Source organism: Manacus candei, unplaced genomic scaffold (genome assembly GCF_025592945.1).
Source record: "Manacus candei isolate 608988 ecotype Guabito, Panama unplaced genomic scaffold, ASM2559294v1 h1tg000026l, whole genome shotgun sequence".
NCBI lineage: Eukaryota > Metazoa > Chordata > Aves > Passeriformes > Pipridae > Manacus > Manacus candei.
Window position 1 is genome coordinate 4,445,186 of NW_026138074.1, and position 26,275 is coordinate 4,471,460.

General features: G+C 38.1%; 1 protein-coding gene across 5 annotated transcripts in view; it reads right to left on the reverse strand.

Moving 5' to 3' along the window:
• Nucleotides 1-25,791, reverse strand: part of ANO10 (anoctamin 10) — a 126,029-nt gene extending 100,238 nt beyond the window's left edge. For 2 of the 5 annotated variants that reach the window (XM_051788993.1, XM_051788990.1), the window contains exons 1-11: nucleotides 25,648-25,791; nucleotides 22,224-22,397; nucleotides 20,821-21,003; nucleotides 18,796-18,930; nucleotides 17,118-17,237; nucleotides 14,019-14,588; nucleotides 11,628-11,683; nucleotides 10,649-10,723; nucleotides 9,500-9,682; nucleotides 5,915-6,106; nucleotides 3,668-3,796 (exon numbers count right to left, since the gene is read on the reverse strand). In XM_051788993.1, the coding sequence (XP_051644953.1) occupies nucleotides 3,668-3,796; nucleotides 5,915-6,106; nucleotides 9,500-9,682; nucleotides 10,649-10,723; nucleotides 11,628-11,683; nucleotides 14,019-14,588; nucleotides 17,118-17,237; nucleotides 18,796-18,930; nucleotides 20,821-21,003; nucleotides 22,224-22,383 (1,803 nt within the window). In that variant the 5' untranslated portion in view covers nucleotides 22,384-22,397; nucleotides 25,648-25,791. Of the gene's footprint in view, nucleotides 1-940; nucleotides 962-3,667; nucleotides 3,797-5,914; nucleotides 6,107-9,499; nucleotides 9,683-10,648; nucleotides 10,724-11,627; nucleotides 11,684-14,018; nucleotides 14,589-17,117; nucleotides 17,238-18,795; nucleotides 18,931-20,820; nucleotides 21,004-22,223; nucleotides 22,398-22,529; nucleotides 22,607-25,302; nucleotides 25,599-25,647 lie in introns of those variants that run through there. The other 3 variants (XM_051788991.1, XM_051788992.1, XM_051788994.1) reach the window with 3 other exon arrangements.
• Between the last annotated feature and the right edge of the window lie 484 nt (nucleotides 25,792-26,275).

A 26,275-nucleotide genomic window follows, 5' to 3' on the forward strand; every position in this document is an offset into this window, starting at 1 on the left:
CTCAGCATCCATCCATACGTAAAAGAGGGGAGTTTCATCATTCTGCTCCTGGTTCAAATCATGTTGCCATGGAAGCAGATGTTGAATTGATGAAAATAGGTCAACTGTTCAAAAAAAATCACTGGTTTAATCCTTCAAAAAATTTTATTATATGTGATTTTTAATGCTTGCCATTATTTTGCAATTGGTAATATTTTATTCTATGCTATTCTAATTAGCATTTACTTCACTCACACAATACATATTCCCACCAAAAATGCAGACAGCAGTAGAGTTAGAGTTGTTAATGAAAATAAAAATATTTTGCATAAATCTGTAGGGGCTGGGTATAGAATACTTGCAAGAATATCAACCACAGTTCTTCATTACTCCAGTAGTGGATGGTGTTAAATGTTGCCATATACACTGTTTCCATTTGAGGAGTATTATTATTAAAAAGCACTAGCATTTAAAAAAAAACAAACAACCAAAACAAACAACAAAGCAAAACAGGACATTGCTAATATCTATGCTTGGTTTTGACAGCAACAGTGCTTTTCTGTTTAGCTTTGCATCAAACAGATACATGAATATTCAACTGGAGTCTCAATTACTTAAAACTGATTAAAATACTTAGCCAAGATTTAAGTAGGCTATCCCATCAAAAGAACACATGAAAACATACTTAGCCAACTCAAAGAAATTTCTTTCTTAACATTTCCAAACTGCCTGCCAAGCTGCTGTCAAAATAGCATAAACACACTGTAAAATGCTCACCTTGACCTGCAGGAAACACCGGAAAATAAAATAACTCACCTGAATCATGTTTCTGAATCTCTGCTAGGTGATCTAAAACACTTTCCTATCAACACCCTGATACATCCAAATTTTTTCCTACCTTGACATTGATGTAATTTAGATGCACCAGGTTTGTCCTAGAGGTTTAATGTGATATATTCTGTTCCTGAATTTTTCTTTACCACTGAAATGCAGAGTTTAATTATTAATAAATATAGTAAAGGTGCATGGGAATACTGGTAATACATGACATTTGTGCTCCTTTCATGGTTCAGAGATCTTCCTGACGGTTAAATAGTACTTAAAGGAGAAAGGGTCAGTGGTGCAGACATCCCACAAATTATTCCAGCACAAACCTGCCATAGCACTACTGTGTGTCTTCCACACACAGTTGCTTCTGCCCTGCTCCCTAGTGAACTGGGTCAGACAGTTTCTCCCAGATCAATTCCCTAATGTGGGTCATTATGCACCAGAAAAGAAAGTCCCAGTGTAACAGATAAGATGGGAATAAATATACAGGAAGCAAAAGCAAAAACAGCCTCATCTCTTTAAGCTGCCATAAATCTGTACTGCTGCTGTTCATAGTCCCACAGCATCTAGTACCACTCCCTTCTTTCAACATCTAGTAATCAGTGTTTTAACCTGAAATATGTACAGCAGAACCTCTGATAAAAAAACATTTCTGTAACTGAGGATATGTTTAACTGTCAACACAATTGAAAACATCTTCAACAGAAGCAAAACTTACGTTTGCTGTGTTCATTTTCATATAGTTTTTAAAATAAAATTTCTGTATAAAATGTGTTTCATTTTGGAGAACGGTTTTGGACTCCAGAAAGTTCATAATTTGTGTTACAAAACTTTTTGCAAGATTGGAGAACCTGAGCTAGTCTCTATGTCTTTAGATATTAAAACAAACAAAACAAACCAAACAAAGAACAACAACAAAAAACCCCATACCCATGAAGTTGATAAATATTGTTTAAAAGGTACTGAAAGAGTGTCCTTACAGAGACTGCAAAAGTCTTACATTTCACATGGAATAGTTTTGGAACTGTTTATAACCAACAACATTCCAAAAAAAAATCAAATGGCTCGTTACTCTGCAGAAACATACTGTAAGGTTCATATGTTGGTTTTGTATCTTTGTGTTTTCTCAGACAATAAATAGTTTGTAATAACAGAAAAACAGCCACAAAAACCCCCTCAAACTAGCATACTTAACATTATCAAGCATACTGGATACTTCTGATTAAAACTGTTTTTTAAATAGACCTTTTCTGACCAGTGCATTATGACTTGCTTTGTTGGTGTTGGTTTTGGTGGGTTTTTTTAATTAAGAAGGAGAAGAAGAGAAAACTTTTCTTTAACCAAATGGTTACCTTTCCTCTCCTCTAGCTAATCCAGCATTAGCCTCCAACAGTCCCTTCATACAATGTTAATTATAGATTGGTGGTCTTCAACAAAGTTGCTTCTCTGTATAAGACAACATTTTTCCCTTCTCTTCCCCTCAGTACTAATTTATATTTTCTCTCCAAACTTTCTTCCCTTTGTTTTCTGAATCCCCCTTTCCACCATGTTTATAGCTGTTTTGAGATACAATGTTAAAAAGTAATTCCAAGAGCTACCTAATTACCATGCTGCGATTTCTGTCCCCTAAGGGCTGCATATACACAGAATTTAAATTTAGAGAGAAAAACGCTGATATTCTCCTGTGACCTACCAGGAAACAGAGGTCAGCCCAGAGATCACCCAGCCAGCTTCACATTCAAACAGATAAGAGGGGAATACACAGCAAGTGAAAGCAAAAGCAGTTCCATCTCTTTAAGCTGCCATAAATCCATCCTGCTTACAGTTAGTCATACAGTTTTCATAATATGATCTCTCTAGATATGTTGTCCAGTAATAAACTATATAATTAGAATTATTTTACCAAATTAGTTTTATATTACAATATCTCACTGAGATTGATGTAAACATTCACACATGCATAATTGAAGAGCAATTCAATTGGGCTGCCTGTAGACCCTAACTTCAGCAAACTAGCTGACATGATTCATATTTGGAGCTAATTCTGCAAACCTTAAGGCTTGGAAAATAAAATTCAAAGCAAGCTCATAATTCATTGCATAACATTTAACACCTGTAAAAAGAACAACAAAGAAATAGGTGTTCCTGATGCACCTCAGTAAGGCGATGCACTTTAATAACTACACAGACACAATCCAGACCTATTGCCACAAGGAAAGTAATCCAGTTCCTAAAGGCTAAAACAGCATAATGATGAAAGTCAAGGCAATGCTACCCAAGAAAACTCCAAAGGGAAGATATATAAGTGCAAAGTCCTGCAATCTCAGTTATTATGTAAAATGTCCACAGACATCCCTCCATGTCTGAAAAAGAATGACACTCAAGTGCTTAGTACACAGAATTAGGAAAAGATTAAACCCAAATTCTGTTACAATTACCAATATTTACAGTCATCATCCACAGTTGTTTCACATAAGCCTTACAGGATACATCCCATAAAGATTATGTACAAAGTCCTTTTAAGATATGCTGGGGTCACAAACCAAGCAGAGAAATAACAAGTTCACAAAAATATGATTATTTTGCTTCTTGAAATAGCACTACTAAATACCTGAAATACATGAAGCCACAAATAAACAGTATCTTGGGAATGCATGGGAAAGTATGGCAACAGCATTCACAGTATGGGAAAACACAGAAAAGGAAGAACTCAAAAAGCAAGACTTTGAAACTCTTCTTTGATAGGGAAATCTTCATTTCCTTTTAATATAAGGTGCAAGGGAAAGTCTACTTCCTGTTGTCATTTTCACTGGTGTTTGTGTTCTTTGCCAAAACATGCATTGTTTGAAGGCACACTTACCTCTATGAATGCCACAGTCAGAACAAGGTCCATTTTTGAGTCTGGGAAAAGCGCATCCACTTGTGGAGACATTCCAATCAGCATACAATTAGTTACAACTGATATTACACTCATAGTTTCAAAAGCCAACTGAAATAAAACACAAATATATTTATAGTTATGACCTTTGCCTCTAATTTACCAGTCCCCAAATTGCTCTGGACAATACCTCTCTCTTCATTAAAGCCTCAAAAGACCCATCAGCTTAAACTTTTATTTTCCTTCATCTTTTGAATTCTATGGTATAAGACTTGTTTGGTAAGCAGTCCAGACTTCATCAGCTTGACAGGCAAAGACAAAACCACAACAAAGTTGTAACCTGAACACGCAAAAGAGTATGCACTCATCTACAGTTGTACTCCTGAACAAATTTATTTCAGGATAAAGGAAAAATTGCAAAGTTCATAGAGGAACTAATATTCTTAACACTGGTTTTGGATGTTTTATCTGAATGTTAAGTAATGGAAAAAGGTAAGGATGGTTTAGAATGACTTGTAGAATGACTTTTCTAAATCACAACTAGTTGCACAAGCTGAAATTTATTGAAAGAAAGATTTACATTTAAACACATGCAATAGCACAAGTCTAAGAAGTTCTTGCCTACTCCTAAAGCTCCCACGAAATGTCTGAAAATATTAAGGCAGCTTAACAATTACATTTGAAATATAATGGTTACTTATTCCAAGGTCCTGTCTGGAAGGAGAAAGACTGACATTGAATTGTAGGAACTGTCACAATGAATTAGCAAAAGTAGCTTTCTCCTTGAAAACAAGCTGGTGACTCAGCTCACCTGGTAAAATGATTGCAGTATTCCTTTAACAGAAATCTTTCAGCAAATACTCTAACTTCCCATATGAAAGAGAAAACTTGGAAATTTAGTTATTATTTTTAATTCAAAAAGCAAATGCATTTCTACTATTAGTTAAAAAAATGACACCATAGAAAATAAAAGACTGTACCAGTATTGTTATAATTTTTCAGCCTACTCTCTTGATTGAAACAAACTATTCTAGCCAAACAAAATGCTATTCATATACCTGCAGCTATGCTTGTGACTTATGACCACAGCCTGATTTTTCTGGTGCTCACACCACTGGTCAATGCAGCTATGCCATCAAGATGTCAGCAGCATAGATTTGGACTGAGAAAATACATTCCATGTTAAAATGCAATCAGATTATAATTCACACATTTTAATGACATATTATTAAAAGACTTATAAGTCCACCTCAATATCTATGTGTCTAGTGAACATTGCTCAGAATCCTTGGTTTGCATGTTTTTACAGTATGTTTGAGGTTTTATGATTTCATTTCTCATCTCTCATTTGCTTCACTTGATAATATTTACACCCCCTCCAAAATAAATAATTGATTACTTAATTGTGCCCTTTGTCTCCATTACATATCACTAGAAAACTTGTTAAATAAAACTAGAATATGGATCATCCCCTAGAAAGTTCCCCCAACACACTTCACACTCCCTTATCAAGCCACTGCTATTAGAGAACACTGGAGTCTCTGGATGAAACTTAGTTGCCTCCTTTCTTTCCACAAAATACTTTGGTCAGGATAAGTTCACTGATGCAACACACTCAACAAGCTCCAAAATAGCTGGTGCTGGCATGATTGCATGGGCAAACAACTGAGGACAGAAAATCCTTAACCCAGTACTACTAGCATGAAATTGTTTGGATAGACTACAGTGTTCAGGCTGTGCAGAAAGTTCCAGCTCCTGCTCACAGATCCAGGTTATTTTAAAATTAGTCACCTTGAGTACCAGTGATCACAAGGGCACAAGCCAAGCATGTGGCTTATCTATTCTTCCATTTTTCTGAAACCCTTGTTGAGCTCCATGCTTCTGAGATTAAATCAGATATTACCATTTCTAAAATATGCGGGCTATAAAGAGTACCAGGCAGTATCTGGAAGCTTTGCTATGTTGCATTGCAACAGGAGTACAATACATATACAAGAACTAAAAGAAAGATTTGTTTTCTTTTCAAAGGCAACTGAAAGACATGTGGTCAAAAACCCCACCAAAAAAAATCACTTGGATGTGTAGTTGGATAGAAAATATTCTAAGGCATTGAAGAGAACAAAGTACCTACTGAAATTTGAAGTGGCTCATGGGCCAAACACACAGCTTAAATATATTTGTTGAAACCTCTTTTAAAACAAATGAACAGAAAAAAGACACAAAAATTACCTGCCAAACACCAATATTTGCTGTGGGTTCTGCAAATGGACGCTTGTAAACTCTGCACATCTTTAAGGCATCAGAGTAGATCTCTGTGATATTGTTTAACACTGCAAAGACAGCTGCCAGTGGATAAACACATGAGAAAAGACTCACATAGCCAAACTGTAAGAACAACTCCAGGTAATCATCAAAAGTACCCTGAAAAACAGAGCAAAAATAAGAACAACTGTAACCTACAAAAAGCAGATGAAGAAACACAGTAATAACAATAGAATTGTAAACACGTTTCCTCATCCCAAATCAGTTTTTTGGGAATGACTGCTGATAGAAAACAACAATTAAAAAACTCTCATCTAGTTAATTTGGAATTATTCGATTACTCAAGACTTCTTATAAGGGAAGGCCAAGGTTTTTCCTTTTACATAATGCATTTTCTGGAAGTCACACTTCTTATCCTTGTAACATGAAGTATGAATATATTCATCCAATTCAAGTTCTTGACTTTCTCAGCGAGGCAGTAACAGAAGGAACAGTGGGGAATAGGAAAACAACACCATGCATTTAAACTGTCAGAATATTCTCCTAAGAGCATTGTGGCAATAGAAATCCTAGTATTTCAGACTGACCATAAAAGACCTAATAGAAAGGCTGGCTTGGTAGATAGGCAACTCTTTTCTCGTATTTCTGCTTATTTATTTCAAAATGAGTAGGTCAGTTAGTGGCCCACTGAAGGATGAAATGACACAATTCAGCACTGACATCTGAAAGGAACAACTAGTGCAAACAAACAAAAGCTATTTTAACAAATCCACAACACATCAATCACCTGATCTTTAAACCAAGAATGTGGGTACTTACATGCTTATTAAGTATTCACATGTAGGTTTATCATATATTTGCATACTGGTTTTGTAGTATTAATAACAGTCTTCTATTACTGCAGCAATTATTTATGAAAGAACTGAAACAACCACTTTTAAATAAAAAGCATTCACTGAACAAAGGATGGTGAAATACCACAAACTGGGATCTAGCTATCTTACATTTACACAGACCCACATATTGTCCTATCTCTCAAAATTTAAATCTTGAAAACTTGACAGTAACTGAGATTATTACAGGAACCACATAAAATTGGTTTCGGCTTAGACACATGGTTCTCTAATATTTTTTGCCCATTATAGCTGTTAAACTGACAACCCTTTTTCAGCATCTCTTGTTTTTTTCCCTAGCAAACAGAGAGAGAGGTAGTAGAAGCCTGCAAGCTCAGGAATCAACACTGGTTGCTCATTAGTTGCATTTTCATTTGAGGTCTTTTTTAAGTTGCACAGTTTAGCTGGGTCTGACAAACCGACCTGCAGGCCAAACCATGAAGAGCTACCTGACTTCTAAAGCCATTAAGATTTTTCCTCAGAAACATTTTGTACAAACACTGAATTTTATTAGGGTCTTTCTTAGGGACATTTGTGCAGGATCCCTCACTGGAGTGGCAGCCACATTATCTGTTCCTGCTATCCCTTTCTCAGACAACTGTTGCAGTCAGAGAGCACTGCTTCCCTTTGTGCCCCTCCTTCTGCACAGTAACTGCACAGTATTCCCACTGCTTCCTCACACCTTTCTTCACATTTCCTTGCTGACTTTTAGAACAGCAGAGTATGAAAAGAAAATAAGAATTTATTTATGAAACTTTGTGTTAGAAAACAGGGAGTCTGATATGATGTTCAAGACATTTCTAATTGTGCCACTGTCAGCCGTGAGATCAGCACATGAACTACAGCATCAAGAAAACAAAACCAACAAAAATTCAGAAATTCAGAGAGAAAATGAACTAGAGGAGAGAAGCAGAAATTCTAAAAAAATAATTAAAAAATTACTGCAGCATGTTTTTGCATCTTAAATAGGGTTAAGGCCTGGAGATTTGAAAAGTGAGAAAGAACAAGGACAAAGAAAATAGAGAATTAAATGCTGAAGAGCATGTAAAGGAAGGAAAACAAAAGACAACAGCCTGAAACACAGAATTCTGTCAAGACGCCTGCTAAACTCCTCAGGTACTAAACATAGTCAAATGCTTCCCCCTTGTGACAGCTTTAATTTTAGAAATATTCTTGCCTGCTGACAGCTCACTGCTTGCAAACAAATCAGTGGTCTAATATTATGTGTTCTCAAGCACAGAACAATTACAACATTTAGACTGAAAATAAAATTAAGGCCTTGAGTACACAGTCCCTTGAACTGAAACCGAGGCTAACAGTGCATATGTTCAAGGCAAAGTCCTAACTCTACAACTGACCTCTTGGGTCCCTGCAGAAAACTATTCAGAGCACAACAGCACAACAGGTGCAGATTCATTTGATCTAGCTCTGCACAAGAAGCACTGGGCAATGTGACTCAAAGACACCACATTGGCTTTGTATGTGACAGCTGAGAATAGAAGTCAGCTCAGGTCTAAGAGCCAGAGCTCATCTGCTCAGGCATACCAAGGCCTGATGCTGACACACAGTGTTTGGAGCTGTGCAGGTGCAGTGCTGGACTATGCTGATCAGTTCAGACATAACTCAGGGATATCTGCTGTGTTCCCCAAGGCAAGACAGACATGCTGTCTAAATCTATCTCCTTCCGTATCAAACATGGGAAATACCAGTCTTCACATAGGAAAGCAAGTAGTAACATTTGTACAGTTTTTCAATTGTAAAGGTGCTATCTCTTTCTCCTCTTCCCATTTCATGGCACTTCATGCAGGAAGAGAGGAATGTGATACGGTATTAATATCAAATTTCAAACTGCTGATCTCTACCTTTTACATAAAAGGCACACTATCTACATGTAATTCTTACTCTCTAGAAGAACTGTAAATCATACAGTATTAAGACTCTTGTGACTATGCTTGCAGCACCTGATCAAGAAAGCTATCAGCCAGTCTTTAAGGTCTTAACATACATGCCAATATCTACTTTGTCAATTCTTTTAGAACTGCAAATAGTGAATTGCAAGAAGTGTGTTAAAATACAATTAAAAATTATACTGGGTAGGAGGTGGTCAGGAACAGAACCAGGAAGACAGGGAATGCAAAAGTTGTGGTTTCATGAAGCAAGAGGTTCCAGCAGCAGTATTGTTTGGAAGAGTTGGTTCCTTCTGCTCTCTACCTTTCTGGCCCCATCCACACATGAGCACGCTCTCTCTCAGGCTTTAGTTTAACTGACCGTTTAAACCAGTATCACTGCAAAATCAAACCAGAACAACCTCCCTCTTCCCTATGCCAGGCTACTCATCCTGGTAGCCTTCACGTTACTCTTGGAGATTAAGGGTATATTATACAAATACTTCTTTCCACTGATAAACAGGATTACGTAGCTCCAGATACAGCTGTTCATTCTTTCTCCTTCATTCTGGTGTAACAGGGATCCTGCACTGTATCCATTTCTTGATCCAGAGCACCATGTAGCTGCATAGACAATACCACCAGCAAAATTGATGAAGCTGGAAATAAGCTGTCAGGCCAGACAGCCAGAAATATTTTCATTTGCCCTGGCTGATGCTTCTGTCAACTACAGCCCAGAGAACTTTTAACTCTTTTACAGTGATAGAACATACCAAATAGGTTCCCATTTCTTTCTCCATATTGACTTGTTCAGCTAATGACACGTCTGTATCAGTTTTCTGAGAACAAGTGAGTTTCTTCATCCTCTTGTTATGTCTCCTCTGGAGCCAGTAAGGAAGCAAGGATTCTGCAAACTGATTGAGGATCTGCGAAGTTATCAGCAAAGTGGCCAAGCTCTTAAGTTTAAAAAAGAAATAAAAATAAATAGAACTGTGATAAATGTATGATCATTTGCAATTCTGTGTGTTCTAGTAACACTGTCAGTTATTATACTATGACAGAAAAAGGCCAGCCTAACAAACCTAGCAACAGCACATGAAAAGTATAGATGCTCTAGTTCCCATTCTTTGCTATACACTGAAAAGGACAAAGCAGGAGTTAGAAGACTAAATATTTTGTGGATCTGGATGTATTCTGGACACAGTGCACCAAGTACAATGAAAGGTAACACTTAACATATGCCAATGACAATCATGGAGCTAAAAAATCTTTTTTTTTCTACGTTTTTTCTTCTTCCTTTTACCTGAAGGTAGATGAAATATCACAAATGTTATGTCTGGTATAGATATGCCAAGTGTTTTGCTAGAGATCACTTTAGAGGAACAGAGATCTTGAGCTGAAGTTCTTGTTGTACTGCTCATTATATTTTCCTTATACCCATTTTTCATGCATTTGAGTGCATGAAAGATATTAACAACAGAAAGTTGATTTAAAATACTAACTACAAATTATTTTTGCCTTTATTTATTTAGAGATCCTCACTGTAGCCATAAACTTAATCATGTTCCCATCATCAGGAGTCTCTCATTAAGAACACCACAGAGATAATAATTTTCTGACGTAAAAGGAAAAAAAGAGGAAATGAAAATTTCCCAGCCTCATCTGTGTAAGGGAATAATCCATTTATTTGAAAACAGTTCCTCATTTATACAGAGGGAAAGAATTGCTCTATTCTGTTATGATTCTGCAACAGTGCTAGGGGAACTTAAATACAGAAGACGGATTCCTAAGAAAATGTTTATGAAATATATTAATTGTCAAGCTAATGTTTTAGAAGAATAATTAAATACTGAAGTCCTGTTTCAATCAATCCTTCATTTTCCTAGATTCGTCAACATTCTTAAGATGCTCTTGGAACTCACCTGCCTCAAAAGCTTCATATCAAACAGCACAAAGGCAATGTAGAAGAGAGATGCAAAACAATTTAAGAAGTTGAACTGCAAATAAAAATATTTAGTTTCAGTGCTCAAGCAAAAGTTCAGCTGCAGAATATCATCTAACTTAACAGATATCTTGACTAAACAGCTTCCATGCAGAGGTAAACTGTTCCTTAAAATTTTCTTTACCATGTTTAAAATTTAGGTCAGAAAAATGATTTAACAAAAAAGTCAACAAAAAAACTCAAAACAAAACAAAACCACACACTAAAAAACCACCACACAGAAGGAAATAAATAAGGAACTCTGGAAGAGACTTAAACAATCTTTTCAAAAAGGAAATTAATTAAACCAATCTTGGCAACTGCTTTTACTGAACATCTTATATGCAAATTTAAGATTTACAGTACAATTCCTTAGAACCAGTGTCACTCTGACTATATACCTGAAAGAGCAACCAAACACATATACATACACACAAAAGCTGGTTGTTCAGAGACACAAAGTAAATAGATCAGTATATACTATAAACTTCACAGGAATAGACTGATGGATGTTTCCAGCCTCCTCTGACCAGTTGTCTGAATGGTAGTACATAAAAGTTAATACATGAGTTTTTAAAAAAATGTGATTAACCATAAAATCTTCCAAAAACTAAATGGAATAGCTCCCTGTTGAAGACAGGATCATAGCAATTAATAGGAAAACATATATATAGAGAATCCTGATGAAAGAACAATCAATACAAATAAAAAGCCAACTTCCGCTATAAAAAGAGGCATCTAAAATAGTCTAGCAGTTACTGTAACCACAATAGAAGTCTTGTTTACTCTGATATTTGTGCTTGTATTTGGCCTTGAACAAAAGGGTAGGTCAGTGAGGTAATGCTAGGAAAGCATTAATAAAACACATGACAAGTTGTCTTTTTAAATAATCTTAAAAGCTGCTTATACTACATACTTACCACTAAAACCTTCAGAATTAAATGATTCTGATATGAAGATTCCAGCCTGTGATTTTCTAAAATACAAAAAAAATTATTGATCAGTAAACAGCAGAAGCTCTTATCATACACTAGACATTGTTATACAAAGAATAAAGAGACTTTTCCTCCACCTAAAAATTACTTATCTAATAGTTTATGTTCCTCCAACAGTTTATGGGAAAAAGAATTTATATTTAAGTGACGTACCAGTACCTCACTTAATCTATGAAGCTAATCTGATGTACAATGTTATCATACATGTTTTTGTCTACAACTCCAGTATTTTTTCTACTGCAAAGAAAGAAAAAACATCCATCATTCTTAACACTTAACAAAATGTTTCTAGCTATTGATTGTTCTTTGGCTGAAAACTAATGCAAGACTAATGGGAATATAATACGAAAAGTAACAATACCAAATTTAATTCAAACCCAGTAAATGCTCAAAGAAATGTTCCCATCCATCTCCAAGAAATTTAGATAAGACTCTATGCTCTAAAGCAAGACCAGAGTATGTGAAGTTCAACAGATGCATTACTCATTCTGAATTAGGATTTTCAGTTCATTCAAGATAAACTGTCAGAAGCTGATGTTTCAGGAGAGCTTTTTACCAGCAGGGAGAAGAGGAAAGTGAATGGGAGATTTCCAATTTCTTTCTGCTGTTTTGTCAGATTGTACCTTTACAGGCCTGGCTAAGGAGTAACTGAGAAGGCAGCACACCAACATGAGCTGTGTCAACAAGGCTGAAAGGAGACACCCGTCACCTATGGACCTTGCTCAGCACAAACCAGCAGAGTTCTATTCTGACAGGGGTGTGAAGTGGGGCCTGACATGTGGAAAATGCACTCAAGTGACTGAATGCAATTTTTACTTTCAGCTTTCGCTAAATGATCAGTTCTCATGACAAATGGCTGCAAGAGGTGTGCTTAAAATACCCCAGATTGTTTCCCATGCTTTGTCAGTTTAGTTGTGTAAGTCAGATATTATCTGAAAATATGCCAGGTGGGAAAGAAGGTAGGACAGTTCAAAGCATGGCAGCATAAACATATTGGATAGAACAGAAAAGGTACAAGCTGTCAGTGTAGCAAATTACATAAATACTGTCTCTGCTGAATATGAAACATCAGCTTAAAAACAAAAATATCTGGATTAAAAAAAACCTTGAGTTGCCTTTAAAAGACATTTTAGTCTATCTGATCAACACAACTGGGTATTATGGAAAAAAGCTTTTTCCTGCAGTGTAGTAAAAACAATGAAACAAAACCGTCAACTGAACCTCAGATATGAATTTATAAGTCATTACTTAAATAAAAGCCTTGAACAGTCTTAAACAAATAAAGAAATTGCTTGTTTTTACTATCGTGGCTGTCAGATTGAATTTGCTGAGCAAATCAATTTGGCATGCATAACCAAGCCCCACTTCAACACCTCTTTTTATTCTGTCTTCTGCATCAATCTCCCTTTTGCTTTATCTTTCTTCTGTTAATTTTCTGGGTCTCTGGCTTTAGTAATCTGGATTCTGTCCTACAAATTAATGCCATATGGAGCTACACAAAGCAGTTAACTCTCCACTAGCTTCATCTATTAACTTTGTCTGAAAGTGACTGCACATGTCTGTAGAAGTGCTAAAACTGAAAATAAACACTAGCATTTCACTATCCTTATGTTAGGTTACAAAACACAAGGCCCAATCTGTTAAATAAGGCACACATACAAGGGGAAGAAAAAGGCAATCTATTATAACATTCCTCCTCTTTTGAAAGTGCCCAGAGAAATATATTTTGATAGGGACATGAAATCTCAGTCTTTGTTATATAACAACCATACACAAACACTTTCATATGACATTTAGTTGGTGGTTTTAGATTTGGTTCCATTATCGCAGTGCCTCTGTCATCTGCACAGATGTATGAGGAGATTAAGATACACTCAGCAAACCCAGGTTTTGGGTGCAACTTGCCAGGGCAGTCCTTCCTGCCACCCATCCACCTCTGAGCTCCTTCCTCATGCTCTCAATCTTGTCCCTTTTGTCACCACTACGGCTGATACAACAAAACAAGGAGCTAATTAAGGGAAGGGGGACTTCTGCACCAAAGGGAGAGAGCAGCTGAGGAAGAAGGCAGGATCACCCCTTCTGATGGCATGTCAGACTCAGAGTAAATTAACCCAAATATGAAACTGCAATCTCAGAACACTCAAAATATAAGAAGTTAAAATGGCTATCTCTTTTACCCCACAGCAAAAAACTGCTTCAGGAAATTTCTTCAGCATTCTGTTAAACAGGAGCTCACAGTAATGTATTCTACAAAGAAACAAACTCTAAGCATCTGGGATTCTAACTTGAAGGATGAAGAATAAACAACTTTCTTACCCCATGATGTTAAGAATTCAGCAGCATACCGATAGATACGGTTCATAATTTCAATCACAACAGCATATATGATACTGGGCACATACAGCATCAAGCTGCTGAAGTTAGACTCGTTCTCATTGTGATAATCCAGAGCCCACTGTTCCAAGTCAAAGTAAATCATCATCACGTACAGCGAGAAGTAGAGGCAAAGGCACACAAAGGGTAAGGACACCAGATAAATCCGCAGCTGTCTCTTAATACTTGAGTACACTGGTTCCTCCCTCCCGGTGACAGGATTGATACCCAGCACACCATGGAAGCCTGGTCTTGGTTCTTCAAACTGTCGCTTCATCAACAGCGTCCCCCAGCGGTACGTCAGGATGGCGCAAATCCGCTTCCAAACTTCCAGTATCACAGTGGACCAGAGCAGATTGAATGTGGCAAACATCACATATTTGTCATAGTCTTCCCATGCAAACACATAATAAGGAATCCCAATGACAGCCATTGGAATCAAAGCAAACGTGAAGTATTCTAAGAAGCCGAAGTAGAGAGCAATGGTCTCGCCAAAGTAGCAGCGTATGTCATCTGCAGAGAGAAATGGATCAATTCAGACTACACTTAAAACACAGACATCAGTACGATACCAAACTTGACTTTACATGAACTTTCCATTGGCCAGAATTTATTTTTCTAAATAACACAATGAATATTATTGGGGTTTTTTTCTCCTTCTCCCTTATTCCAAAAACTCAGATGGTTATCTGAATTATTTTCTTTTTATGTTGTATATATATATATACACACATAAACATACCATTCAGATGGTAAAGAAGTCAAATACCTCAATACTTATTATATCAACATCAGATATCCAGAGGAAGAAAAAGAAAAAAAGAAAGGGAAACCCCAACCAAACTGAAAACAGTATCATCTTGGTAACAGAATTGATCAATGAATGGCTAGGATGGCATTGATGGCATTTGATATAAAACAAACCAAACTTTAACAGCAAGTGACACTCAATTTCTGAAGATTCTCACTGGCATAGGTACTCCTGGGAAACAGCTTTGTTTCAGCTTGCTCAGGGCCAAAAAGGGCTAGTTGTGCTTTGACAACCCCCAAGAAACTAAAGGAACAGATGGAAGGTATATTGAAATCTTTAATCTTAAACATGTCAGCACATCCAGGTTGAGATATTCTCTTCAGCAGACAACTGACAGATGAAATACACATTTGCTGTACTCACTAAGTCTGTCTGCTCAGGTGTTACAGAGACATGAAAAGTGCACTAGTAATGGATGTATTTCATGACAGATATATTACTTCCAAGAAGACAAGATCTCACTTATTTTACTAATAACAAAAAATATAGGAGTATTTTTCAACATAATCTAGAAATAGCACCACATAAGATATAGAAGTGCCTAGCAGAGTTTTGAATGCCAAAATATGTTTCACCTTTGCTTGCTTGAAAGCATTGCTTGTATGCCATTGTTATGTATTTACCAGCTTAAAAACAGCCACAGAATCACGACCTCTGAATTGACACCCTCTGTAACAGACTAACACATCAAAGCCCCACGTGCAATACCAGAATATTCTTATGGCTCATGGTTTACAAAACACTACAGCAGAAGTTCACAGTTGCCCATCAGGTAAGTCTCTGAAAGCAGGAAGGAAAGGTAAACAGACAGAAGAATCAAACTCCAACATCCCTCTCAATTGCAAATTAATTAACAAATACATTCAAGTGTAGGTCATTAGCATCATTTCACACTCCAAGCAAGCAACACTTTAATTCTTAAATAAGTACATACTTAACAGGTTCCTGGGATTTACGTTTACATTTTTTTATGTATTCAATGTCAGTCAAAAAAAATGCTCTCTCACATAAACAAAAGACAAGCAGACAATAAGACTCCTAAGACAATACCCTGGAGGCAGGTATTATCGAGCCAAACCTTTAATGTCCTGCAGCTCAGGAAAGAATCTCAAGCAACTGCAAGACCCAGAGATTTATAATCAGGCAAACTCCCAAATGCTTACTTTCTTATTTTTAAGCTAAGTTCATGGGTTTAGAGTTTAAAACTTAACTTTCCACATTGCCAGACTAAAAACTGTTTTCATTTTAAGATTATTCAGTGTCTAAAATATATGCAAGTGATGCTGGCAGGCAACACACAGTCTTCATACAGACAATGAATTTAAAACAAACTGTTGTAAACACACTTTTGACATGCCTACCACTCAAAATAGCTTTGGGAATTCCAGACATTTAGGAGCTTGTCAAGAGTCAGTTTGACTAAACAGTCTTGGTTTGGACCATTACTGCTTCACTGAGGGGTAGGGAGAATTTGTGCTTGCAGACTGCTGTTACATGGAAGCTCACAGACACTGAATCCGCAGACTCTGGAGCCACCAATTTTGCAAGTCTAGAACCATTTCAGGTGGTCACACAGGAAACATTAAAAGACAAAAAATTTGTCCAATTGGTAAAAGAGCAATGTCTAATTTCAAAATGACATTAGATGACCACGGTGCAGATGCTGAGCCTTCGAACTGCCCCCCAGCTCCAACTTGAAAACTACAACCAAAGGCCTATGTACAGAAATCCTGAAGCTATGAGAAAGAAAATCAAGAGACATCCAGTGCTTCACTCCAGAACATTTGTATTGAGAGTCATTATAGCAAAAGATTATCCTACAGCCATCTTAGAACCAAAAGAGAATTCAGTGAACGGACCTCAACTGTGCATGTCAACAAGTTTGGAAACGCGGGTGCTTTTTTAACCAGAGTCTAAGCCACTCTGTTGATTCCAAGATCAGTAAGAACAAAGGTAGGTTTAAAAAAGGGACTTTGATTCATAAAGGCTAACAAAACAAAGGTAATGTTTGAGGAGGTGAACTGCAAGGGGTAATTCAGGATGTAAAAAGGTAAACTCTTAGTGAAAACAACAGACTTCTTGGTACCATACTTACCTTCCATACAGGATTTCACTTTCATAGAAGCTAAATGCTGCAGTGGAAGTTAGACCTTTGGTCTTCTCACACAAATTGAAAGCTTCTCCAGAAGAAACCCTGCACTGTATTTATAGTAGAGTAAGTGTTCACATACCTAAAGGTTGATAGCCAACCCTCACTCGGCCATACCAGCTGTGACGGAGCTTTTTCAACTCTTCTCTATCATGCAGTGGGAAAATCTGAACTAGGATACCACTGGTCAATAACCTTCTCACTAGAAGAACAAAAAAAACACAACAACGTACCTAGCACACCTTCAAAGGACAATGAAGTTGACATAAGCATACAGGTTACATTATGTACTTAGCAAGCCTAAAGTTCCTTTGAAATAGATACAGGACTTGAAATAAAAAAAAAAATAAATTGTCTGCATGTTAGTTAAAAAATTATTCATAATAGAGAGCAGTTATACTTATTCCTACAAAGACTGTGCTGTCCACTGGAAGAGAAACAGCAACCTTTTTACATCTATTAACTATTCCATAAGTTTTTAGTATAATCAGTTGCAGCTTCAATAACAAAAAGTGATACAGATCAGAACTGAAATGCCTTATGTAGCTTTGTGAGGAAAGTCTTTGTTGTATTAATAATTGGAAAGATACTAAAAGCATTTTTGAATTATCAGTTAACACTAATTCATAAATTACAAAACATCTTCATCGCAAACAAACTATATATTCCACAATTTCTATTTAACTTTGCTATGGAAAGCAATACTACACGTGTGGATAAAAAATTAACAGACTGCTCTGGAAGTTACAACCGTATTAAAAAAGAAAATAAATTCAAAAACAGGAGAGGGGAGGCACTGGAAGCTGCGTGATAGTATTTAACCATTTCCCATAGGCATCTGTTTGGCATAACTAGAAATATACTTCGACTATATAACAAAGTTACCAATGTAAATTCATCTTACATTTACATTTATTTACATTTTTTGAACTGCTAATATGCATAGAACTCTTTCTTTGATGACCAACACTAATGAATAAAGATACTGTTATTAGAAGGACATACAAAGATTAAGATAAGTTCTCCTAAGAAAGTGTAGCATCTCTGCCAATGAACAAGTTCCACAGAAACAACACTAGCTCTAATTGCTTCTTTCTCCCATGAAAAGGAAAAGCTCCAGAAGCTTTTGAGGAGGATCAATGAAACCAAATAAATTAAATAAAACTTCCTTCGTATTATGAAATTTGTAACTCTGGGGCACTGTTACTCGTTCCAGTACTTTTACACAGAGGCAATCCAAGTATACCATTATGTAATTTTAAAAAAATAAATATTTTTGGTACTAATTAAAAATAATGGATGATGTCAACATGTGTGAAAACTATCCAACTGAAAAGAACATAAGGCCAGAGTCTCAGCCGCACACAAAAACTCAGATTACTGGAAGTAATCTGGCCCAACTTCCTACTTGAAGTAGGCCTAGCTTAAATCAGGCTGCTCAGGGCCTTTTCCAGTGAAGATCTAAAAGTTTCCCAGGACAGAGTTACCAACAATCTCTTTAATTCCCTGTCCAATGTTTGGTTACCCTATTGTGAAAAAAACTTCCTTGATACCTATTCAGAGTTTCTCTTGTTGCACTGTACATCCATTTCCTCTTGTCCTATCATTCTGAAGCAGCGAGAAAACAAAGCTGATTAAAAATAGTGGGACTTCAGTGTCCAAATGATTTCTCTTCATTACAGGAAAATTAACTTTTTTTCACAATGAACACTATCCTACATCAACACAGTGAGTTACAGGCAACAAACTACATTGCTTACCAATTGATTTTCCTGGGTACAGCTTGGCCTGAGGATATCCAGGGATCATTTTTTCATTTTTAGCTCTCAAATTCTCAAGTTCGTGTTTGATGATATACTGACATTCTGCCATTGTAAGGAAATTGTGATTGTCATCTAAATCAAAAAGAAGGTCGTGTGAAATTGTGCAGCAACAGAATACAATCCTGGCAGCAAATAACTACAAAAAATGATCAGAATCAGGAAAAAAAAATTATGTGACTATTATTGCCAATAGCAAAAATTCCACTATTTAAAATAAACTTCTTCTTGAGAAGAAGCTTTCTCACTGCATTTTTTGACTACGCAGATAAACTAAGAGAACAAATCACTCAAGAGACAGACACTGAAGTATTAATTGTTGGTGCCTTGCTAAAAGAGTCTTCCTTAGGCATCCACTATTTGTCAATCTCAGCATCTCCATAACCCTTTCTGACATGCAGTTCCCAAAGTATTTACATAACAAAAACCAGTAAGATGTCAAGGACAAATCTCCTTTACAGTAAGCATTTCACACCAAATACCACAGAATCATAGTCTCTTGCTCTTATTGCCCATACAACATAATAAGTCATTTGAGATAATTAGTTCTGATAAAAATATGGAAAAAAGTAAAACAATAAGAAAACTTCCAAAAAACCCCACATTTTTGAAAGCTACAGTAACAAATCTATTGTCAACCCCATCATCAGGAAAAAAAGACTGATTTCCTTCAGATAACGACCAATTAATTTTTTCTCCTTTTAGAAATAAGAAACAATAGAAATTGCCCTAGATACACTAAGAAGAAGCTAAAATAGCAGCAAATCTCTAATACAAAGAATAACAACATAGTATCAGTTAAATTGGGCAACCAGAAATACTAGCAAGACAACACAGGCCGCAAGGGTTTTTTTGTAGGTGACATTTTTCACTCATCTAAGCATAGTCAACTATCTTATCCTTGACAAAAATAAAATTATACTAATGTTTTTGTACTTATGTTTTTGGTTTTGTTACCAATGTGTAAAAAGAAAAAATACCAGGAGATAAAGCAAAAATTATATTTTAGATTTACAGCAGTTGCAGTTTCAGCTGCTCCTAGAGCCTCTCTTAGCAATGACAGTCAGATTTGCATCAAGAAACGAAAATGGCACTTTTGCAACTGCCAATTGTTCTCAAGGCTTCCTAATTTCAGGAAAGCAAGGTCACAAAAGAAAAGACACTGCAACAGTTATTGCACACAGCAGCAGAAGTGAACAGAACTGGCATCCAGCAACAAAACTTCAGCTTTATTATTGTTTCAGACGGACTCAATAACCTTGATATTGAAAACATGGTGAAAGGCATCACTCAAAGGGGCACACGAAAAGTACTGGCAAGACTAAGCTGGGACTCCAGTATCCACCTGGAAAGCAAAATGAGTTCTGCCACTGTAGGGGGGTTAAATACCTTACAAGCAGCACATTTAAAAAGAAACCTTACTGCATTGCTTCCTCCTTAAAACAAAAGAGGAGAAGGAACAATTTCCCTAATCATGCCCAAATCCCACTAAATGGCTCTTTAGTGCTAATTAATTGTTTAATTGTTTGATGTGTACATGTAATAGAGAAAAATGTTTCTATTTTCTCCAGCTAATTATAAGATAATAGGCCTCAAAACTGGCTCATAGAAATTAAATTGCTATGCTAATTTACAACATTGATTGTTAATCATAAAATCATGTTTATCAACTATTTTGTCTTATTTTCAATGAAAATCTTTCATACAAATAAGAGACTATTTGGAGCATTGAAAAGCATAAAGGAAAACACAAGCAAAAAATTAAAAGCCATTTGAACAAAAAAAAAAATCATTATATGATCTGAATTTCCATAGTTAAAAATGAGTATTTATTCATTACTTGGTCTTCCTATTTCCGTTCACTGACATCCTTCCATAGAATAAAGACTGTGAAAGATTTAGCAGTGTAATTCTTATAATCTTTAATCATACTTTGCAATGACAAAGACCCCTACAACTGCTTACCTGCAAAATCTTTGAAAGTTTTTCTACTGCTGTACGTAAAAGTTCTCATTGAGTTATCATTGCATTCCTTCACCAAACCCACAGTTTCAGCTCCCAGCAACAGCCTTAAGTGGGACGCTCCAACTAAATAAATATTTTCATGTCCATTTTCTGTGACCAATGGTTTAATCAGCAGTTGTGCACCTTTAAAGTAAAGAAAGGCAAAATAAGTAAGAAAATACATTAAAATTACATCTAAAAGCCCTACTGTTTTAGCATCCACCACAACAGTCCTATTTATCAGGAGCACTGAAAATGCCTCTTAAGGGCACAAAGAATTAAGGCTTCAACAGCACTTGATGTGTGGTGTTTAGAATCTTGCAGGGCCATCCTTGGATTTAGCCCTGTTTCTGGGGAAGCACTCAAAACAGTGAACTGGAACAATGGGGACAACTGGGATCTACTCCCTTAATGTTCACACCCCATAAGCAAGCAGTGCTTCTGCAAACAGTCCCACAGGTTTTAAGGAGACAAGACTTTTGAAATAGAAACATCCCTAATTTATTAAGCAGAGGCCTGAAACCAAGTTTGTAGTCACAAATCCAACAGCCTCAGGAATAAATGGCCATGACCTATAAACTACAACAGCCATAAATAATGTCTCTCAAAAAAATATTAAAAAAAACCAAAACAAAACAAAAACCACAAACAAAAACAACAACAAAAACCCAAACAAAATAAAAACAATCAAAAACCAAACAAAACCCAAAAAAAACCAAAAAAACCCAAAACAAACAAAAAGAAACAACAAAAGCATCTCAAGAAAATACAAATGAATTAGCCTAATTTCAGCTGCCAGAAGTGGACTAAAATGAGTGATGAAATATTGTCTTTTTAAAACCCTACAAGCTACCAAGAATGTAACTAAAATCCAACATGAATTCAACAAGATTAAATTGCTTTCTGCTAACTTAACTTTATTCTACAACATGGTACCAAGTCTTATGAACAGGATGTGAGATGTCTTCATTTTGGCAAGGCTTACCATGTTTCCATGAGCAACAAGGGAAACGTGCTCTAGACAACTGCTATAAAAACTGACATAAAAACTACTTTGAGAGACAGGTTATCAGGCTTTCACTGAAAAAATCAGAAGAATTCTAGAATTCAACTGGCATTTGACCTTAAGCCAGTGTTTTCATTAATAACAGGGTTAAGAGGGTTCAGTTATTACAGTTTCATGACAGCAGCATGAAGCTCTATTCATTCTAAATGAAGCAACTTCAAAAATGCAAAGCAGAATGAGATTGGCCAAACAACCATTAAACCACAAATTCCTAGAAAACAAACCTTCTGTAAGTCTTCATATCACGGTGACAGCCAATTTGTTTTCAAACTGTTACCGAAGATCATACTGTACTCACCTCCATCTGCTTTTTTGTCTACAATTCGTTTAGTGAACCATTCTATGGTTTCTTCTTTGGTGCCTTTTGCAAGTTCAATCACTACCAGAGGCCTGAAGTTAGACTCAACAGTATCCAAGAATGACCAGCTTTCCGCCATCTTTTGTGGTTTTTGCACCATCTCTTGCGAGCTTGCTAAGTACAAAACCGGAATAAAAGGCAAGTGTTAAGAAACATTTTGCACCGATCTAAAAACCACAAAACTTTACTACAGCGAGTTACACGTCTGTTTAGCAAAGGCATAAGTGTGCATTTTTGTGGACTTACTACTGTGACCAGCTTGAGAAACCTCTCCAGTTGTCAAGGCATTATTAGTCCTCAGTGGCTTACTTATGTCCTTCTCTCTGAGTAGGAAAAATGTTGTTGCGATAGGGAGAAAATATTGTCAAAAACAACCTTGAAATTTCCTATAGTGTATTTGTCAGCAAATGAAAACATTAACAGAACCTTAGTCAAACAGATATCTAAAATCAATAAGCTCCTCATGGTAAGAGTATGTAAACACATCATAAGTTTAAGAAGGAACTTTCTCAGTCAATATGGTAAAGCTTTAACCATACCAAGGAAACCTTTATTATGCTGGGTAGGTGAGCAAGACACCTGTCATACAGATAGGCAAATTAAGCACAAAGCACTTAAATGACTTTTTGAAAGCTATAAACCAAGTGTTCTATGACAAAGTCCATCTGCAAAGCACTGAGCATCAGCACAGCTTTATGTCTAAAAAGCCCAAATTATCTAAGTGGATCTTTATAGAACCACAGACTTGTTGAGGTTGGAAAAGACCTTTGACTCCAACCATTAATGCAGCACTGCCAAGTCCACCACTAAATCATGTCCCCAAGTGCCACATCTACACAGCTTTTAAATTGCTCCAGGGATGGTGACTCAACCACTTCCCTGAGAAGCCTATTCCAATACTCGGCAACCCCTTCCATGAAGACATTTTTTGCAATACCCAGTGGTACAACTTGAGGCCGTTTTCTCTTCTCCTATCACTTGTCACTTGACAGACCCACACCTTGCAACAACCTCCTGTCGGGTAGTTGTAGAGAGTGATAAGGTCTCCCCTGAGCCTCCTTTTCTCCAGCCACTCCTCTTTAGTCTTGTTAACAAACTTTATACAAAGATTCTACAGAGATCATTATATCATGCTATATAAGGCAACTTAGAGGTATTGATATAAAACAATCTGGTAACTAACCTAATAAATATTAAAAAAAATTAAAAAGCCACCAAAAAACCTATCACAGACTTAATTTACTAATTTACTAATTTAAAAGTTAGGGGAAGATTTGATGATTTTGTTTTGGTGGGTTTTGAGGGTTTTTTAGCTATTAACTTGACTGAAGAAAGGATTTTACCTACTGTCTTTAAGCAGTTGCCCCTCCTGTTCAAAGAGTGAACTTACTTAATTTCGAAGCAAGTTGCTGTAAGGATGCAGTTTAGCATTTATGAGTTATATTTGTGTGATTCAAAGAGAAATCACAGTCTGTAGTATTTCATATAAACTATCCTACAAAATACAGTGATACTGCAAACACATGCATATCATAATAAAAAAGTCTATTCATTTTTGACTGGCAAAAAAAAGCTTTCAAGCAAAATTTCAATTGGGTTTTCAGTTAGTTTCACCTGCCTTTCACATGCACACAATTCTGCAAGACTCATATTTACAGCTCTGAACCCAAGCACACATCTTTAAAAGAAATACACTTAATAAGTATTTAAAAATATTTTACATGCATATCTGCACAAACAGAATGAATCAGACAAAGGAAAACATCATCACAGACGAGGCACTGTAACTGGGATTGTCAAGGACTGACTACACTGTTTTGACAAGCCATTCCACCTCAATGCATCCCTATCCATAATCAGCTGTTGGGGTTTTTTAAGATAATGCCTGACACATTGTGCATACTGCAATTTCTAAAGAATTTAAGAATGAAAAGCACTAGCTATTTACTAAATATTACTATTTAGGAAAACAGCTTTGCAGAACAGTTCTTTTCTGAAAAAAAGCCTGTGTATAAAAGGTGTGCTGCTCAGTGAACTTCATTTATTGGCTCCTATCACTTATTCAGAATCACTGTGCTTGGCATAGTGACTATTTAAGAACCATAGAATCATCACAGAAACACAGAATGGTTTGGGTTGGAAGGGACTGTAAAGATCATCTGGTTCCAAGTCCCCTGCCGTTAGCAGAGACACATTCCACTAGACCAGGTTGCTCAGAGCTCCACCCAACCTAGTTTTGAACACTTCCAGGGATGAGGCATCCACAGCTTCTCTGGGCAACCTGTTCCAGTGCCTCACCACTCTCATAGTAAAGAATTTCCTCCTAATGTCCAATCTAAAGCCACTCTCTTTCAGTTTGTTTTGTTATTTTTTGGCTTTTGGTAAAATTTGTTCTTTTCAGGCTTATTACTACTGAAAACTAGAACAGATTTGAAGCACTCTTCCAAATCGTGCCTGTGATTTCCAAACAGCTTGCCCAAGGCCCAGCACAGACCCTACGGGAGGTAACTTGGCCTCTTCTTCCGTACATACACAGTGAACTCGTGACAGACCCCGAAGCGTGGGAAACAGACCCAAAAGACCCTCTAAGCCCCACAGCCCCCCTGCCCATCACGGAGCGGCTGGGTGGCGGTCACAGAATCAGTTATGTCGGAAAAGACCTCTGAGATCATCGAGTCCAACCTGTGACCACCATTACACCACCACGTCAACTCAGGGCAGCGGGAGCTTTCTAGGGGGTCCGTGCAGAGCCGGGGCAGGCTCACGGCACGGCCGGGGCAGGCTCACGGCACGGCCGGGGCAGGCTCACGGCACGGCCGGGGCAGGCTCACGGCACGGCCGGGGCAGGCTCACGGCACGGCCGGGGCAGGCTCACGGCACGGCCGGGCCCACTGTAAGGCGACCCATCACGGCTCCCCCCCGCCGCCAGTCTGCGCCTCGCTCTCCTTTTATAGGAACCGGACGCCCAGTGAGGACAGACACCCGGCCGTCCCCGCCGCCAGCGCGGCCGGTGACTCACTCCCTCCCTGCCTTCTTCCTGCCCGGCCGCGCTCCGCCAGCGGCCGCCGCCCTGCGCCGCCACCCTGCCCGCTGCCCGGGAGAACGGGCCGGCAACCAGGCCCGTCATCCCCATCGCGCCCGTGAACGCCGCCAGGCGGCGGGGCAAGGACCGGGGGTGTCACAGGTGCCGCGGCGGGGCAAGGACCGGGGGTGTCACAGCTGCCGCAGCAGGGGCCAGCTCCGCGCTGGCTCCGCGCCGCGCCGCGGCCGGATGGGCGGGAAGGGGGAAGGCTCCTCCCCTCGCGGCGGCGCAGGCAGTGAGGGCCCCTTCCCGCTGGGCGACCGCCACCCACTCCCCACTCACCACCGGTGCCGGCTCCACATCCGCAGGCCGGGGCGGGGAGGGCAGGGGAGGGGCGGGAGGCTGGCGGCGGCCCCAGGCACCGGGCCCGGCCGGGAGCGGCGCCGGGCCGGCCCAGCGTGGCACCGCCCGCCGGCTGCCGCTGGCCGCGCCCCTCACACGGGGCCCATCCCATTCCATTTCAAACCATCCCGGCCCGGCCCCTGTCTGACCGACCGCTCCTTGCACCATGATGCGTCCAAAATGTCATTAGGTCAGTGTTGTATCAACACTCGAATAGACCACGAGCTCTCATGTCATCCTCTTGTTTATTTTCACCTTTCCCTCCCTGTGCTGTGTCCTGTCACAGAATCACAGAATCAATTAAGTTGGAAAAGACCTCTTGAGAACATCGGGTCCAATCTCTGACCAAACACCACCATGTCAACTAGACCATAGCACTAAGTGCTCATTTCTTGAATACCTCCAGGGACAGTGACTCCACCACCTCCCTTGGTAGCTCATCTAATCATCCTTTCTGTGAAGAAATTCTTCCTTATATTCAATATAAACCTACCCTGGCACATCTTAAGACTGTGTCCTCTTGTCCTATCACTGGCTGCCTGAGAGAAGAGACTGACCCCCACATTGC